This window comes from Eulemur rufifrons, chromosome 25, assembly GCF_041146395.1.
Source record: "Eulemur rufifrons isolate Redbay chromosome 25, OSU_ERuf_1, whole genome shotgun sequence".
Lineage (NCBI taxonomy): Eukaryota > Metazoa > Chordata > Mammalia > Primates > Lemuridae > Eulemur > Eulemur rufifrons.
In genome coordinates this window covers 14,262,575-14,282,460 of record NC_091007.1, presented here as the reverse complement: position 1 = coordinate 14,282,460, position 19,886 = coordinate 14,262,575, and the positions used below count along the sequence as shown (strand labels likewise).

Genomic DNA, 19,886 nt, shown 5'->3' with positions numbered 1-19,886 from the left:
TGTGGGGATGCAAAATATTTAATCTTTATTTCAGAAGTGCTAGTGTGCGTTGGGAAGGTTTTATAGGGTTTATTTGTGCCGACAAAAGCTTACACCGTCAGTCTTCTCATGGGAAGCCAGGGACAGGGATGCCAAAAAGAACTTTCTGCAGGGAGAGTAGGGTTTGAAATAGTGAGGCCCGGAGGATGTTTGAGAGGCCACAGAAGAGACACAGGGGGCCAGGGAGAAGGAAACAGGGAGGGTATTTTTGGAGGAGCAGCTCTGAGCTCTGTGGCTTTTGTGATGATAGAGTCACAGCAGCTAGAGATGTTCCCTCAGTGCCAGCTGGGCATGGGGAGCGGTGAGTGCAGAGGACAGCAGCCTTGGATCGTGTTTGGGTCTTTACCCACACCCATGGAGAAAATTCCATCTCTTCACCACCAGGAGGGTCATTTTTGAACATAAGAGGCAGCCGTGTGTTTGCACACATGTGACGGCATGTGAGATATAACATGGCAAGGCTTTGCTGTGGCCCAACCATGAGCTCTTGGGCTTTGGTTGGTTGTTATTGCCCCTCCCTCCCTTCATTTCTTGTCTACAAATATTTATTGAGGTCATACCGGGAGACAGACACTGGTAGGTTCTGCAGGTATAAACAAGGGACAAGACAGCATGTTTTTACTGCCACAGAACTTTCAACTATACTGTGGGACGGAGACATACCAATGGGGAAGTGTGAAGGAACATGATCGGCATTAGGACACAGGAAGGAAGGCACGTCCAGGGTACATTCCTGACCTAAATTTGGGAGGCCAGGAAGGCTTCCTGGAGAAAGTGACCTCTAAGGCAAAACCTGAAAGATAAACACACTGACCCGGGGAAGAGGGGTGGGGAGAGGGAGGCGTTTCAGGCAAAGGGAACAGCTTGTCAGGGGAGCCGTGGGAGAAGGGGGGACCCCAGAGACTGAAGCGATTCCCGTGGCCAGAGCATGGAGTGAGAAGTCCACAGAGGCCTGGCCATGGGGCCTTGGAAGACAGGGGGCTGGACTTCATTCTAAGGTCAATGGGAAGCCATTGAAAGGTTTTACCCAGAGGAGTAACGTGATCAGATTTATATCTTAGAACATTGCGTTAGCACTTCAGATTGGAAGGACAAGACTGGCTAGTGTCGTAGTTACCTGAAAGAGGAATGTGGCCCTACCGTTAAAAAACGCAGTGGAGATAGAAATAGATGCATATAAATATGTCAATATGACCAAGATACATTTAGCAGACGGAATCAGTCGAGCTGGGGATTGATTAATTGGATGTGTGAGGATCTAGATGACTCTCAGGTTTCTGGCACTAATACGTGAAAAAGAGAATATGGGGGAGGAACTTGTCCTAGTGGTGAGGTGGGATGGGGAACACTTGAGCTTCAGGCTGGTGGAGTTTGTGGCGGGTGTGGGACATACAGGTGGGGATGCCACTGGATGTGAAACTCAGACTTGGGAGTGCTGAGCATATGGACGGAGTAGGGCCCGTTTTCAAGGGATGTTGCCTCAAGGACAGACGACATGGTACAGGTGCTGGAACGGCAGGGGTGGGGAGAGTCCTGCGCATGCGTGAATGCGGGTGGGAAGGAGCTCACGAAACAGAGACGCCGAGGGTGAAGCTGGGGACCGGGTGGGGGTGACTGGGCGGATAGAGGGCCGCAAGAACGGGATGGGACCCAGAGTCACGACAGAGAGATGACCGTAGCCAAGAGCACAGGCTCCTCTTCCGCCGTGACAAGAGGGGAAGGGTAAAAACGACAGGCGTTAGAGTGTTGTTTTGTCCCACAATATTTTAATCATGTTTTAAAAAATCTCTCCGCAGACACTACCCAAAGCAGTCCTTCACGACGGTGGCAGACACACCCGAAAACCTCCGCCTGAAGCAGCAAAGTGAATTGCAGAGTCAGGTAATTTCCAGAAGGCTTGTTTGGTTGCGTCGGTGCCAAAGATTGTTCAGGAGGCGGGACTTCCGAGGTGTCTGTCGTCAGACTGCTCACGCGGAGCCCCCAGCCGGCGCGGAGGCTGAGACAGGCCGTTGGGGGGAGTCCGGGTGACAGTGTCGAACGTTTGAACATCTGTATCCCCCCGGGTCTGGCATCGTCCTGAAATTCTCGGTTCTCTTACTCACGGGGACCAGGGCGAGTAAATGAGTTCTGGTCAGGGTACGTGTTTCCCAACACTGTTGACTTATTTGGTTCTAAATATTTAAAAACATTTCGTAAATAGCTTTTCCACACTGCATATGTAGGGGAAAAACAAGGTGTTAAGTTGACCCAGCTGCAGTGTGTGGGGGGGCTAACACCCTGTCTGTGTGTGTCACACCAGCCACGAGCTTTGTTTTCCCCTTGTCACTTTGTTCATATTTCTTTCATATGTCACGCTGACAGCATGAACAAAGATTCGAACGCCGCAATTGGCTCCCAGTCAACCACGTTGGATGGCAACTTGCCTTCAATATGGTGAAACGCGTCGGTTAAGGCCAGGGTTGTGAATGGCAGGGTTTTCTACGGGGACACCCGTCTCTTTAGGAATCATGGGGTGCTTTCTTTCAAAGACGTTATCTCGCCTGACACGGTGGAGGAAGATGCTGAGCAACTATGTTGCACCATTGGTGAGCGGGGTCGTCAAGCCACACCAAGGAGGGAGGAGGGCGGGCTGGGTTGGTTGAAGGCCTCCTTCCGCTGTTCGCTGGTTGTGGCCTTGGGCCAGCTACTGTCATCTCTGTGCTTCTGTCACGTGAGACAGTCTCTCTTGTCTACCTGTCTTGAGGGGTGGCTGCAAGTATCAGGTGAGGTAGTCAGGTGGGAAAGCATTTCGAAAAGTTAAAAAATATTTGATGGCTGGTGGAAGCTTTATTACAATTATTAATGTGGTCCCTGGGGATCTCTGGTGTAAAAAAGGGAAAAGAACAGAATCTGTGAAGGAAAGAGGTGTGCAGCTAACAGTCTTTGGAAGCGTTGGTCTGTAGCCCTTCCTTCATGAGAGGTGGCAGCTCCCAGTCACTCAGGATGGAATTATGTCCTTGCCTGTACGTCTAATCCCAGGGGAGAGAGTGCACTTTTCTCCATTTTCTTTCTGGGAGACTTAGGAGCACTTCTCAGTCCACTTCATTAGAGGAAATAGAACTCCAAGTAGAATTTACTGTCGGTTAACAATGCCATGAAGGCTTGGTTGGGAGCTGTTTTTTGGTTTGTGTATAATGCTGGTGTTTGTGGGCTAAACCATTGGTTCTAAAAATTGGGTGCTGGCCAAGGAGAGATACTGCTGCGGAGGCTGGGGAGAACATCCCTGCTCATTCCCACCCCCAGGGCACCAGGACTCAGCTTGTGTCTGTGCAGATCCAATATGTCTTTCTTCTCATCAGGTTAGGTTTAATCAGATAATTCTGGAGAAGTACTTTGAGCACACTGGAAAATTGAACTAAGGCAAGCAATTGAATACTTGTTTCCTGCAGATCACATGCCTTGGTACTGGGAAAAAGAGTTTATAATTAGTCACTCCTCCCTTCACAGAGCTTCTAGAGTACTGAGAAAAAGAGGAGTAACATGCACTTGGAATGACTTTGTTTATTTTGCTATAGGGACTCAGAAAGGGGGTCAGTATGGATTGGACTGGAGAGTGCTTCATGCCAGAGGTGGGATTTGAGGATTGAGAAAGAATCTGATATAAACTCTGTTTCCTTCCTTTTGAAGGCACACCACTCCCTTTGGGCTCACTTAGCGGGTATAGGTGCCTTCGGCTCAGCCCGGGAGCAAGTATTTACTGTTTTCCTACCATGTGCCTGGCTTTGGAAATGCAAAGAAAAAAGGAGGTCACTATGCTACAACAGACTGGTTTTATTCTCCCTCCTGTAGCAAGCTGCAAGCTTCAGAAGGCAGCATATACAAATAATTAGAGGCCGATGGTACAAGAACTAATAATGATATTTACAAAGTGCCCTGGGATTGCCAAGCAGTGGTAAGGTGAAGGTGTCAGATTTTCTTTAAGATTTTGCTCAAATGTCATCTCCTCTAAAAAGACAATGTAGGACTTCCACAGGCAGACAACATGGGGAAATTGAACTCCATTCAAGAAATGTGTTGATTACCTACCATGTGCAGGGAATTATGCATTGGGGATATAAATGCAACATCATCATCATCATCATCGGCCACCTTGTTATATTCCAGACACATCAGTTTACATGTATTGTTTTATTTAATCTCACACAACCCTGTAAGACGGGTATTTATTATTTTCCCTATTTAGATGAAACACTCAACTTTTAGAGAATTTAAATAACTTGCCCTTGCAAGCTTATCCAGGAAAAAGCTTAACTTGAAATAGAATCTAGATCTGTGAGGCCCTCATGTCCACACTCTTAACCGGTATCCTGGTCCCTTTGCTCAAAGAGCACCTGAAAAAGGAGATCTATAAGCAAATAATTGCAATGCAAGGGAATGCTGCAGTGTATGTAGAGGTAGGATTTTGCATAAAGTGGAATAGGAAGAAGTCGTTATTTCCTTGTTCTGGGTGAGAGGTGAAAACCCTTCTGTAAGAGTATTTCCATTATTGCAAAAGCATGCACAGATATCTATCGTAATGGTACTACTCAGTGGTGACATTTGATTTAATTTTAGCCTATTAAATGATTTGATTATGCAGCGGAGCATTTCCTTGGAGTTTTGATATCTAGAATTCTGAACAGCTCAATGGTTTTGGTGGAAAATTGACTATTAATATTTTATATACTTGTTTTGGTAATTTGCGATGCTACATGAATCAAATCTATTCATAGCTCCAAGGTTTCAAATGCTGAAATCTTTTAAAATTGTTTGGTTAAAACTAGTTCTCTTCTTTCTGTTCATTAGCTTACCAAATGAGCCAAAATAAAAGAAAAACAAAAGTTAATTTTCAGTCCAATTCAGAAAGTTATTTATAGTTGCACGTTGTTATCTCTTTTAAAAAAATTTCTCTTTTCTTTCTTTTTTTTTTGAGAGAATTATAAACACTGCCAGTATATTTGCCCTAAATGTTAAATTCTCTTAAGCTTTTTTTGCGATCTATGTTAGGTGCCAGATTGTCATAATAAAATTATATGAGATACTGGTGAATAAACAAGCAAACCAGGAGTTGGGTTTTCAGAACTGGTGCTAGCCAGTGACTCACAGGAATTGTACAGCAACTGGGGGACGTCCCGTGGGCCGGCCACTGACTGGGGTGGGTGTGGACTGCCCTGGAACTTGGCAGTCAGGAGGGAGAGAGGGAGGAGAAGCCCTTTTATCCTGCTGGCTCCCTTTTATCCCACATCACAGGATGAACTGCTTCAAAGCAGGAACATAAATGGTGGTTAGGCACCCCTACTGGTCCGCAGTAGCCTATTCAACAAGGAGCAAAAGTAAAACTTGACTTCGGGTGGAATTAGTAACATTCTAGTTCACCTGTGGGGCGTCAGGCTTTTGTTGTTGGCCTTGGGACCAGCTTCATCTTGTTTTTAGGGAAGTGAGCCCTCAGTTCTAAAGCCCTGACTTCGAAACAAAACTTTAGGAACACAAACTCTTTGTAAGTTGGGGACGTTCCTAAACTTAAAAAATTCAGGTGAGATGAAAAGCCCCTTGGGAAAGAAATTTCCTTAACTGACTATTAAAATTATATTGTAGATATCACTTAACTCCAGTGAGAATGGCCTTTACCAAAAAGTCCCAAAACAATACATGTTGGCGTGGATGCGGAGAGACAGCAACACTCATACACTGCTGGTGGGACTGAAACTAGTGCAACCCCTGTGGAAAGCAATGTGGAGATACCTTAAACAGATTCAAGTAGACCTACCATTCGATCCAGCAATCCCATTATTGGGCATCTACCCAGAAGAACAAAAGTCATTCTATAAAAAAGACACCTGCACCCAAATGTTTATAGCAGCACAATTCACAATCGCGAAGATGTGGAAACAACCCAAATGCCCATCAATTCATGAATGGATTAGCAAAATGTGGTATATGTACACCATGGAATATTACTCAGCTATTAGAAATAATGGCGATATGGCATCTCTTTGGTTCTCCTGGAGAGAGTTGGAACCCATTCTATTAAGTGAAGTATCCCAAGAATGGAAACATAAGCACCACATGTACTCACCAGCAAACTGGTTTCCCTGAGTGCACATTTGGGAATAACACCAATTGGGTATCAGACAGAGGTGGGGGCTGGAAGGAAGGGATGGGTGTATACCTACTTGATGAGTGTGATGCGCACTGCCTGGGGAATGGACACGCTTGAAGTTCTGACTGGGGGGGATGGCGGTGTGGGGAGGGGATGGGTGTATACCTACATCATGAGTGCGATGTGCACTGTCTAGGGAATGGACACACTTGAAGCTCAGACTCGGGGGGATGGGGAGGCATGGGCAATATATATAATCTGAACTTTTGTACCCCCATAATGAGCTGAAATAAAAAAAAAATAAAAAAAAATGATGAAGATTTGAGGAAATAGAAATTCATAGATATGTATGGAATTTAAATTTAAGAAGCATTTTGGAGGCTAATCTGACAATGCATAATATATTAATGATATGCATACTGTCAAATACTCTATAGAGTTTAAAATAAATTAACTAGATTTACAGATTTCCACATTAATAGATTTTAATGTGCATAAAAACAAGTTTCAGAAGGATAACAATAGAAATTCTACTTAGCTAATTTTTTAAAGCATGCAAAGTAGTACTATATATTATTTATAGATACATATTTTTTTAAATAGCCTGGAATGATGCATAACTGGTATGATACATCCTAATTTTAGAAAAATGATTAGTTCTAAAGAGGAAGGAGATACTGTGATCGGTGAGGGTAAAGGAGTTTCAACATCATTTCATGTTTATTGATTAAAGAAAACAATTGTCAAGGAAATAAGACAAAATATTAACATTTGCAATTCTTTGTGGTAAGTATATGAGTATTTATTAAATTACTGCCTACATTTTAAAAAAAAAAATTATATTGTAGAAAGCTCTTCTTTTTTAAGGCTGGGTGGCGCACTCTGATTGGAAGACAAGGCACAGGTGCTCTGAGCACTGTGCTTCAGAGGTCTGCAGGCTTATGAAAGCTGTGGAAATGGTTCTGCAAAGGGAATTTTGAGTGCAGTCCCCCATCGGGAGGAGAGCAAGGTGGGCTGTCATGGTTGAAGCTGGGCCTTGGAAACCCTGGGCCTCTCTAGAGCAGTGGTCCCCATCTTTTTTGGTACCAGGCAAGACAATTTTCCTTTGGCAAGACAATTTTCCACGGACGGGGGTTTGGGGGGATAGTTTCGGGATGATTTAAGCACATTACATTACATTTATTGTGCACTTTATTTCTGTTATTACTACCTTGTAATATATAATGAAATCATTATACAGCTCACCATAGGTTGAGGACCCCTGCTTTAGAGCACAGTTTTGAAAAATGCTGCTCAAAATGACGACGAAACGATAGCTAGTGCTCCACTTAGTTGTTTATGTGATTGGCTTAGCTGTTTGCAATCATGCTGAAAATAATAGGGATTTTGGGCTCGCTGTGTTCTTAAATGGGGTGTATGTAATTTATGAGTGCTGATAAGAGGAAAGATTGAAAGTGATTATGGTTAGAATACAAATCATTCTGGAAGCTTTGAGTCTTCCTTTTGTAATCTATGCTGATTCTTTTTTAATCTTCCAAGTTTCTGCAGGGGCATAAAAACATGGTTCAGAGGGAATAAGACAGATGATAGTGGTGAGGGTGAGAAGGTAACATGATTTTTTTTTTATAGGGAACATCATAGTTAAATATCTTGGTGGGAGGAAGGAAGACACGTGTTTAATATAAACTTCTGGAAGCTCAAGAAGGTAGCATTATGTGATGCTTGCCATTCTCCCGCTTGCCCTTGGTCCCTTTTTGAACCCCTCATGCTATGTTTTATTTCCAGAGGGTTTCTCTCTGCAGTTATCTGCCATCTAACCATCTGGAAAGGTGTTGAATAATTACCTAAAGCAAGAACCCTCTCAGGTGGCAGTGGCATTTTAAAAGGTGTCTGCTGAAGTCTGACTCCTTTCAAAGCAATGAGTCCCTGACTGGGGAACTCCCTTCACTGTCCAAAGACGGTTGGAGAATGATTTTGGATAGCATTGTTTATATGTTTCAAATCCCATTCCATGATTCCTTGCCCAATCATAAATTTGACATAAATTTCATTTGCCAATTGTGTGCCAAATTCCGTGCTAGACACTGGAAATTCTGCAGTGAGTAAAACCAGCTGAGGCCCTACTCTCAGGGGGTTTTTGGTCTAGTGGGAGAGAGGACAGTAATAAAATAATAATTAAAAAAACCCAGGTAAAATTGCAACTTCAACAAGACCTGCAGAGAGAACTGAGTGCATTTTAATTATGTCTTAAAGCATTTTCAGGGAATTGGAGGCCTGAGGACCTTTCTGCTGCAGATCCGTAATGAAGTCTCAGAGTGGTCAGCTGTATCCTGCCCAACTGTGGATCCCGTTTCTAAATGCATATCCATTATGTTTCCCCATTTTCTGATCTCAGCTGACTCTTCTTTTGCTCTTCGCTGGCTCCTCTTACAACCTTTATCTCGTCAGACAACTTCAGACTTCTAAACACGAAGACTGTTTCTCTAGAAGTTTTTTTCTTGGTAATTCTTGTGTTCCGCTGGTCTTGGACAAGAAGCCTTTCATACTTGCTTTTTAATTTTCTCTTTTCTTTGAACCTAATTTTGGCAGCTTTACGTTTCCCACCTTTGGATTTTTTTTTTTTTTTCGCCATTTGATGCTATCTTTTGCTCCCAGGGTGAAGTTTCTTATTTCTCTCAATAAGTGGTTTGCTCGTGTATAGAAAGGCAGAAGTTCATCAGGAGAAGGTTTGGCATGTTTCTTTTCAAGGTTTTGAGGCAGAGAAAATGATGAGAGATTGCATTTCATGTATAGGAATGGATGAATGTCAATAAGGACTTCAAAGGAGAAATACGAGTTCACTTGAGCACATTTCTTTCAGGGAACGTAGCATGTCGAGCAGATGTTAACTCTAACCTCTGCGATTTCACTAGTCCTTATAATTTCCCGTAAGTCCATTTTTCTTTTTTTTGTATTTTACTCCTGGATAAAATGATGTAAGAGACAAAAATGTCAGTAGTGAGAGACGGGAAAATAACCAAGATGTTTTGATTTGCTGTGTCACCACTGGGTTTTAGAGCCTTTAATCACAGAGGCCTGGCGTTCTACGCTTTCCCATCCTAAAATGGCCGGTGTCCTTTCTGTCTGTCTCCAGAGTCTCAGAAAGTTGGCCCTTGTTTGGCCTCCTGGTCACCGTCCCTCCCTGTCTACCATCCCTGCGGCGGCTCGTGCTGGAGGATGAGGATGCTGTGTGTGACTTAGATAACTGGCCGTTGAGTCGGGGATTGGAATATATAGCCTATCAATCCCACGGCTCTGGGGTCATGCATTTAACATCTGTGATGAAAAGACTATTTAAGAAATATTAAATCAATGCATTTTTCATCTCTCTCTCCCATAAATCATGCTCTGCCACACCACCTCACGTTTATGGCCCCAGAGAAAGGAGCAGAGTGAATGCCATTTTAGGAAGGAGGGACTATGGTCCCACACGAAGGGGAACACTGACTCCACCCCTCTTCCAGCCATGGATGATTGTACGAAGAAGGTGAAACAATCGGAGAGTGAAACATGGCCTCCCCTCTGTCTGCTGGCTGAAGTCTCAGAGAGGGGAGATTGGAGGGGAGATCAGATAGGTGGAGGGAAAAGCCAAAAGCAGGGAAAACCACCCCATGAGATACACTCCCAGTCCCTTCCTGCCTCAGTGGCACACTTGGGGCCCCCTGCAGCATGGTGGGCAAAGCTTAGGATCGTAGTCTCCATGTGTCATGGAAGGTGATAGAAGATCCAGCATGCCTTGTAGAGGGTTGCCGAGGGTGCTTGCTGGGGAGCCACCAGGGGCATTGCCACTGTGTGGACAATGTACCCCTGGCACCAGGGAAGATGTGCAGGTGGGGAGTAGTGGTTAGACTTCAGCAAGAAGGAAGGAGGGACAGAGTCCACAGGGGGTGCCGCTGGGCTCTTCCTGGGCCAAAGGAGAACATACCAGTGGCCCCTGTCTTTGGTATCAGATTCCATCAGGGTACATGGTGACCAAGAGGACAAGGAGAGGAAATAAAGAGGGAATGTGGTCATGGGTCCAAGACTTCCCTCTTCCTTCACTCTGAGGCCACCCTCTGGGAGAGGACCCAGGTAGCAGGAGAACGTCCGAACTTCCCCAAGCGGATGGTTTAGATTGTTGAATGGACCCAGTGCAATGGATGGAAGTAAATTTAGTTCTTCCCACATCATCATGGCAGGGACTAGTGGGGAATAGCAAAGCAACTGGAAGAAATAAAGAAGCTTGGTTTTCTTTCATATCTGAATACTTGTGTGTTGTAAGTCAGTTGCTAACCTGTTGTATACACTTTGATTTTATTTGGTAAAAGATAGCACTAGACCAGCTATCAGATGACCTGGGTTCTCATCCTGCTTCTGCCACTAAGTGTGACTTTGGGTACTGCTGACCAGGGCACAAGGTGATGGGTTGTGCTAGGTGATCCCTAAAATTTCTTAAAACATTCTGCAATAGCATCTCAAGTTAGCAACAGGAGGACTTGGAAAAAAGGAATCACTATTTCTTATTTTCTGCTAGAATGAATGTTCTGCTGTTTATTTGACCATTGCTTGAATACCTCATTCCCTGGACTGCTCTCAGGTATTGGCTGAAGGCCATGATCGGGGGATCCCACACACCTGAGGAAGTTGATGGGCAGGTCCGTTTCACATTGGAGAATATGTCTAATTTTGTACTCAACATGTTTAAAAACAGCATAGGACAAAGGACAAGAATAGCTGCAGCCATACTATCCATGCACTGATAGCAACTCATCATTTAACTCAATTGTTGAACTTGAATGACCGACATACAAAGTCATTTACAACATGTTACGTGACTTTCTAAGTGCTCAGTAGATGATTTTCAAATTTTCTATGTAGAAGTGACCAGAATGACTCTACGTATTAGTATACTTTTACTAAATGTCTTATTTTAGTTTTATTTCCTTTATGCATTCTTATTTTTAAGTTTTTTTCTTGAATGGCTTTGGTTGATTATTTGGTAGCTTTTGAACTTTAAGAGTTGGTTTCTTCTCTCTTCTCTTTAGCAGCCCCCCCTTTCCTTTCTAGAAGCAATTTATTTTGCCGAGACCCCCAGCGGTGAGTTGGCTCAGTGGACCTAAGCAGTTGCTCAAGGATAAAGCAAGGGTAGCATGTCTTTGCGCTTCCTCACACAGAGAAGCCAATCTAAAGCAATCCCATTTCATTAAATTGTAGGTGAATGAGGGGATTAAGTATTTCTTAGTACTCTTAATTAATACTCAATTTCCTAATAATGTATTTTTTTTTGAATGGAGGATACTGCTCTGAAACTACTGCCTTGTGATGGCTTTAAGCAACAAAACCGAATTTATAGGACAATATTGGATTCAGAAAGGCCTCTTGGGAGTAACTCTAAGGGTAGCCAGCAGCATGCAGTAACTCTTATAAAGTGTGTGTATACATACATACATAAATATATTAATATATACATATGATTTTTATATGTATATAATTTCTGGCCTAATTATCATTTCATTTTACCTCAGAACTTTGTCTATAGCTTCCATTGACTTTAGAAGGAACTCCCAACAGGAATTCTGCAGGGACTTTGTAAAGGATAATAACAAGCCCAAGAAATTCTGTGGAGAAAAGATGACTATGTTGGCTTCATTCTTTAAAAAAGCTTCCATTTGGGACAATTATTGTGCTGTATTCTGAAATGAGACACTTAGGCTTCTAAAAATATTGGTTGTATTTTTTTTTTTATGGAATTTTTCTCATTACAAAATGTTTGAAGAGTGCAATTAGAATTTCTCTTCCTCCCTCCCTCCCTCTCGATTTCTGGTCAGGATAACTGTAAATCAGAAATTAAGGTAACACAAATTTGACCCTAATTAGTAGAACAGCTCTGGACCCCTTTTGACTCACACTCTGAGTTCCTACTTATGTGATGTTGTTTTTATTTAAAGGAATCTATGAGCTGTGAGTATCTTCTAAGAGAAATCTAACAAGCATCTTCAGCTACAGAGTTAGTTTCCTAAGCAGACAGTAGTTTAGACACCAGACAACTAAATATACCATACTTCAAGTTCTTTACTTAAACCAAAAAAGTGATATTTGGTAAGGCCAAGAACCTTACCCTATTTTTGATTAAATAAACAATGTTAGAGTATTAGTGTTGATTTTTATTTTTTACCTCTAGAAGGGCTATGATGCTTACAAACTGTTAAAATTAAAGCTAAATTAGCTCTTAACTATGTTTTTGCTATTGGACAAAGAACATATTCCTTGTTCTTTGTTTTCCATATTCCATATAAGATTTCCTTAGAATTGGGTAATCTCTAAGGCTCTAAAACTTTTCATTCTGGAATATTTTATTCTTCACAGGGATACCCATTGAAGTCTTAAGGGGGTGTGTGTGTGTTATTTATTCTATAATAAGTAAGAAAAATGTTATTATATGTACTACACATATATGTAGGTATGCATACAATATACATACATTATATACAATATGCATACAGTAGGCATCCTTTATCCACAGGGTATACATTCCAAGACCACCCCCCCACCCCGTGGATGCCTGAAACCTCAGATATTACCAAAGCCTGTACTGTATATACAGTTTTTTCGTATACATACGTACATATGATAAAGTTTAATTTATAAATTAGGCATAGTAAGAGTTTAACAACGATAACTAATAATAAAATAGAATAATTATAACACTATGCTGTAATGAAAGTTATGTGAATATGATCTCTCTCTCTCTCTTTTAAAACATCTTGTACTGTCTCACCTATTTTCTGTCTGAGGTTGACCATGGGTACCTGAAACTGTGGAATGCTAAACAAACCACACATGCATACAATATAACACAGATTATACATATATACACATGTATATAAAATCCACATATATAATACATATATGCACACATATAATTATCTTGCAAAGACAATGTTCAGAAAACAGTCTCCTTGAAAACTTGAAAGACAGAAAACATGGAGTGTCGATAACCATTGTTATCAGTGGTTAAATAAGATTTAATTCACTGCTGGACAACGAAACAGCTGCCTTATTGCAATCTACCTTCCCCATCTGTGAATTAGCTTCGCAGTCTCTGTGTCCTTTAGTTATTCCGTATGCCTTAAGAAATACCTAAAGTGAAAAAGTATAACAGAAATATGTAGTAGTATTTCTGGAAATGTGGTAATGAGATCTTTTTCGAAATATTACCTATTCCAGAAGACAGATTGCTTATTTTACCATTTTGCAAGCACAGTTGTAATTAAAGAGGCTTTACCTGTTTTGATGGGCCCTACTCTTTATGTGTAGTTTGTTAATTAAGGTTTTTAATGTCTATTTTCATCTTTGTCCTTGGTTTTAGATGTTAAACTGGAGACTAGTGATCTTATTAATTTGATGGTTATGATTCAATAACCATCTTAAGCAATTGTCAGGATTATATTATACCATTTGATGATATGGGCAATAATGTATGAAATGAAATAGAAAGAATAGAAGGAAGTTTCATGAAAATCAGGAATCTTATAAGAATGAAAAATTAGATACTTTCTTGAGAAGTGGACAGATGCCTTTCTGATTCTTTCTTGGCATTAATTACAAATGGAGAAAAATCATGGTATTCTTGATTTCAGAACTTTACTAGCAAAGGCATCTCATGTAAGGACCCACCGTATTTCCTGTATTTATTCTGTATAAATCTGCTTCAATTACTTATCAGTTTAATCGACATTTCCTGAACACCTCCTTTGGTGTTCTCCAGCTGCGGGTATGTGTGACAAGAAGTCTGCAGCACTGGTGGAACGAGGAGCCAGTGGGTTTCCTCAAAAGATATTCTCCCAAATTCTATAAACAGTTATTTTTTTTCCCTGTACTTTATTTGGCAGTACAGAAAAAATTCTCCACTGAAATGTCTACCCCTTCTTTGAAAGGAAACCAAAAATGACTCTTTTACCTTTTCCATAGATCAAATGCCAAATCCTCCGAGAAACTATGTATTGGGTAAGAAACGATCCTTTACCTGGTTTTGGAAAGAGCTCTTTCTGTTTTGCTTTTTCCTCCAGCACCTGGGCCCTTTTGTAAACTGTAGAGCTTGTTCCTTCTTAAAATAATGTGGATCAAAAATGGTTTTGATTGTTTCATGGACACAGGAAGTCTTCTCCAATAAAATCTCCCCCTTTCTGGTTGTTTTTGTCCTAAGCAAAATCAAATCATGTCATTAGCAATATCCCAACCCTCTTGTCATCCTTCAGACTCTAGACAGGTGGCTCCTAAGTCTTTTTGGGTCATGAACCCCTTTGGAAATTTGATGAAAACCATGTAACTTCTCCTTTGAAAAAGATATAAAAGCCAATTTTGTACTATAATTGCAGGCAGTTAGTGAAACCCATCCGTGGGACCCTAGAAAGTTTCAAGCTTTGTGGGGGGTGTCTAGGCTGGCCTAAGGGGTGGGTGGGGAACAGGGAAGAAGAACTGGTTGGATTTAGAGTTCTCAAAGAAGCTAGAGGCATTGTCTCAGAAAAATTATGGATTTTCTGCCTTTTAAGCATAATTTTATTTTATCCCAATTAAAATGTTAACTCTTTTGGAAATGTGAAATGTTACTTCCTTTTTAAAGAAAATCTAGCAACAATAGTTAAAAATACATAAACTTTTGGTCCAACAATTTTACACTCCTGGGAATCTCTGTCACAGAAGCAAAATTATCAGCATAGAAAGCATACGTACAAGGATCTCTATGAAAGCATTGTTTGTAGGAGCAAAAACACTGAAACAGTAAAAACCCATCAGTAAGGGAATAGTGAATTAAATTATGAAAATCCATACCAAAGAATATTATGCAGCTGTTAAAAAGAAGGAAATAGAGCTATACCAATTGCTTTGGAGGCATGCTCATAAAGTGTTGTTCAGGGAAAAACACAGATGCAGAAAAGCGTAGTTTATAAAACCCTGCATGTGTGCATGCATGTGCATCTCTGTGTCTGCATCTCTCATCAGGATTATATTGTAGGGAGAAAAACATATGTTTTATTAACATTGGTTCTTGGGGATTACATAGGGTGACCCCAGCAAATAAAGGAAAAAAAAGATTGCAATAATTAAAAAAAAACATATGTATAGTATGACATCAGTTCATTTGTATCAGATTATATATATGGGTGGGTAGATGTAAAAAGAAATGAAGTAATGATTGTAAAGCATATTTCCTTATATAGTAACATATTTAAAATATCACTGTTTTACTTCTTTCACTGGTCAGTAAACATAGGAACTTTACAGTTCTGGCTGGTTGGAACTGACTTGGCCAATAATGCCAGGCAAGGATTTCCCTGCTGGCTTCTTCTTCTTTTTTTAATATACCGTTATATTTTTATTATGTCATTATTTTCTTAAAATTTTTATTACAATGCAATGAAACACCATGGGTTATGGATATAATGGTCTATTGCTATGTCCAACACAGCAACTTTTAAAACTATTTACTTATTTTATGGCTATATAGGAATATATACTCTGAGTAGAGAATTTAGCAAATACATAAAAGCATACAGAAGATTGTAAAAATTACCACATAATTGTTAAACTTCGAATGTATTTCCTGACAAGCATTTTTATATGCATACTGGCCATGTAATAGACTTGCAGTCTCTCTGTTATGTAATACACACATATCTATTCAGGAATATACACATGTATATATTTATTAGCATGGGAGCTTAATATGTCAAGTATTATTTGACATGTTCTTTCTCATACTCTATTTATCTAGTGACATACCTCTAGGGATTATCAATAAAAGAAGCAGAGTGCAAACACTTTTTGATTTTTGAACAGGGAGATTAGAAAAGACATGGAATCATTTAGAAGCTTTTTTTATTTCCTTGTGTACCCAGTCTTTTTTTTTTAATTTCAGAATATTATGGAGGTAGAAATGTTTAGGTTACATATACTACCTTTGCCCCACCCGAGTCAGAGCTACCATCCCCCAGACGGTGAGCACCACACCCATTAGGTGTGAATATACCCATCCCCTCCTCTCCCCTCCCACCTGCCTGACACCCAGTGAATGTTACTATTATATGTGCACGTAAGTGTTGATAAGTTAATACCAATTCGATGATGAGTACATGTGATGCTTATTTTTCCCTTCTTGTGAGACTTCACTTATGGGCTCCAGGGGTGCTAGATCACCATTGTTTTTTTGTGGCTGAGTAGAACTCCATGGTATACACATACCACATTTTGTTAATCCACTCATGTATTGATGGACACATAGGTTGTTTCCACATCTTTGCAATTGTGAATTGTGCTGCTATACACATTCAAATGCAGATGTCTTTATTATAGAATGTGTTTTTTCCCTTGGGTAGATGCCCAGGAGTGGGATTGCTGGATCAAATGGTAGTTCTTGTAGCTCTTTGATGTATCTCCATATTGCTTTCCACAGAGGTTGTACTAGTTTCCTGCTGGCTTCTTAGAGAGCTTTTTGTGACTTATTCCTCTAGAGGTATTTGGGTTTTTAGCAAATGTTTATTGGATGTTTATTTTGTTTCACATGCGAGGCTTTGTGCTGGAGAGGACTCCAAGAATGAAGATGCGAGTGTGTGTGTATGTGCATGGGCGTGCACAAGTCACAGACCGTCTGCGACTGCATCTGAGCTGCTTTTCCTCAATCTGTTATTTATTTATCTGTTTATTTGGTTGTGAGTGTGTAAAGTGGAGAGCATAAGTTGCTACTCTCTCTTAGGTCAGTGAGGACCTAAGAATTTGTTTGAAGTGAGGTCTTGATTTTCTCTTTTGCCTCTATTATAAATGGCCTACCCTTAACTCTCCAATTTTTCTACTGAGGTGCCTGAAGACCTCGAGAGGATAATACTAAGAGGATGTTTAGAGGAAAAAGAGTGTGAGATGCTTTCTGCAGATCAGTGTTTCACAAAATTGTGTTTCCCTGCCTACCTGCATGACAGCTACCTAATGAATGTATTGAAAATGCTCATTCATGGGCCTGGCCCCTGACTCACTAAGAGGAAGGCCCAGAAATCTGCAAGGTTAGTTAGTTTCCCAGGTAATTCTTATGTACATGAATATTAACCAATTCTATGAAATTTTTTCCCAAAGAATGAGCCCTTCTGACATTCCCCCACCCCCCCGCCCAGCCTTTTACCAAGAATTTTCCAGATCCTTGAACTCCTTTCCCCACATGATTGTGGAACGCTTAGAGATTTTGCCCTGTGGAAGTTGGTCCGTGGTCACTGGTTTCTCATAACCCAGGTCTGTGCGGTGGGTTCTGGGAGTCCTGTGCTGCCCTGGACAGGTTTTTAAGGCCTGTGTTTCAAGAACAATGAATGCAGATACGTGAAGGAATGCTTTGATTCAATTTTAAGACATTGACATATTTGATTCAGCAGGTGCTTTTTAGAAATTTTTCTAATATTGAAATGGCTTTAAACATTCATCTTTTCATTCATTAATGATGCCTACATTTTAGAGGAGGTTTTGCGAAAAGGAAACTTTTTCATATAACACTGGTTGCTACCAAATATCCACCTCATTCTGAAAGTAAAGAAACCAACGTAGTTTTTGACTACAATGGTTTAAAAAAAATCAGCAAGCTCATGGTCTAATTAAAATGTCTTTGACATCACCTGCCTAGTATATACATGTATTTATGTGCATACATATATGAGAAGGGTTACAATGCACTTTTTGGTTTGTAACTACAGAAGTAAAACTGGAATTTGTACCCATGATGCAAATTTTGGCGGGATTCTTAATTCTTTGAAGTACTTTTGGCTATTTATATATGTTCACAATAGAAATAAGAACTGAAAGTGTTTTTTATTTTCTGCAATATTTAAGACTTATTCTCTTTCACACATTTCTTCCCCAAGAAATTTAGATCAATTTTGAGATTTATCTAAAAATTTCAAAATGACAGAAACAAAGGCTAGTTCCTATGAAAAGCAGGATTATATGACTATTTTTCTGCATTCCTCATGTGATTGTACCTGTGCCTACAACAACCATAGTCCTATTCTGATTAGACAGATCCTGCCTGAAAACCTTTTATCTCCACAGCAGGATGTATCCAACCCAAGTCGATGCAAGAAACCCGTGATGTCATCCCTCAATCAATAATCATCGATTGGCTAGAGTTGGTTTCAGAGCCATGTATGAGATACCAGGAGGGATGCAGAAGGAAAATTCATGCTTTCTGTCTTTGAAGAAGAATCTGGTTCAGAAAATGGTTCACATGTGCATGTTATGACATGGTTCTGTAACAAAAGGCCTTTTCAACCCCAGTGCTAGGGAAACCAGCATTAAAGGAGAAATTGGGCAGGTGAGGTGTTGGCGGGCAGAGACATGGGTTGTCAGGAGACAATGGAACCTGAACAAGACACGAGGAAGGCAGGCACAGAGTCTGTAACACTGTTTCCATCCCAAGGTGTCCGCGGGTTGGTGTGGGAGGTCGGTCAGCCCACTCTGTGCTCCCCAGGGTGGGAGAAGCTTTAGTAGAAACAGATGATGAGGGCCTCACTTACGGTAAGGAAAATGCTATGGAAGAATCGTGGTCTAGGGATTTTATAAAATGCAAACCTTGGAGAAATTAAAGAAGCCCAGCGTGAGGAAGTGAGGAGGCTGGATCAGGGTGGCGCCCGTGAAAACAGAGAAGGAAAACTTCCAGTTCCTTTTGGAGCAAATTGAATATTAGGGATAAGTTGGAAAATAAAGCCACATAATGAAAATATTTGTGAAGCTGTTAAGCCCATCATGGTGAGTTCAGTCTAAGACATTTTAAATTAGAGAGGACACACTAGGTAGAAATATGAAAGAGACCCGATGAATTGATTTTCAAATCTTCAATTTCCTATGGATTTGTGATTTAAAGGTTCATTTCTATAGCAAAATACAAATATCGTCTAACAGATCTTTGACATGGTAAGTATTCTACAGTTTAGCATACCTTTATAAGGTTTCACTCGGTAGGTGGTGAATAATTGCTAGATGACTGAATTCCAGTGTTTATCTTACTAAGTAATCTGCAATTCTATATGACATTTTTTTTTCCTTCATAGGACACGAAGCTCTGCCACAATTATTTGTGAATAACTTTTTGTGACTCATATTAATAAGACTATTGTAAATCAACATTTTAAAGCATAATATTTCATCAAAAAAAGAAAAAAACAAACTCCTTGCATCAGAGATATTCTTCTCTTGTGTCAAAAATATCTGCTCCTTTTTGGAGGTTGACATTCACACAGAGCTGGAAATTTTCCTCTCTGGGAAAGAAAATGGAAATATACATCGAAAAACCCAACTAACCAAACAAATCACCTTGATTGCTACCTACATAGAAAAGGAGCTTGCTATATAATTTTTGTTTTGCCTGTTTTTAGATCAATCCATCCATGAGAAATAACTAATACTGGAAAAATAGAGAACCTGTTTGGATAATATTTGGTGTAGTGGGTGTAGAGAAGGGGTACATCAAATTGCTACCTAACAGAGCAAGGAAATCAGTTCTGATTTTTTACTGAAAACAAAACAAATAGCTATTAAAAAACAAGACTTGGTTTTGAAAGGGTATGTTGACTTGCCAAGGAGCGTTAAGCTTCTGCAATCTGTTCACATGTGGAGTGCTAAGTTAGTCACCTCCTAATTACTGAAAATTGGACTTCACCAGTAATGACATTATTTTTCT

The 19,886-nt window shown here is 40.5% G+C and overlaps 1 protein-coding gene across 2 annotated transcripts in view; it reads left to right on the top strand.

Moving 5' to 3' along the window:
• NEBL (nebulette) overlaps positions 1–19,886 on the top strand; it is a 321,698-nt gene that overhangs the window by 119,180 nt on the left and 182,632 nt on the right. For both annotated transcript variants that reach the window (XM_069458754.1, XM_069458753.1), the window contains exon 3: positions 1,836–1,920. In XM_069458754.1, the coding sequence (XP_069314855.1) occupies positions 1,836–1,920 (85 nt within the window). The remainder of the gene's footprint in view (positions 1–1,835; positions 1,921–19,886) is intronic.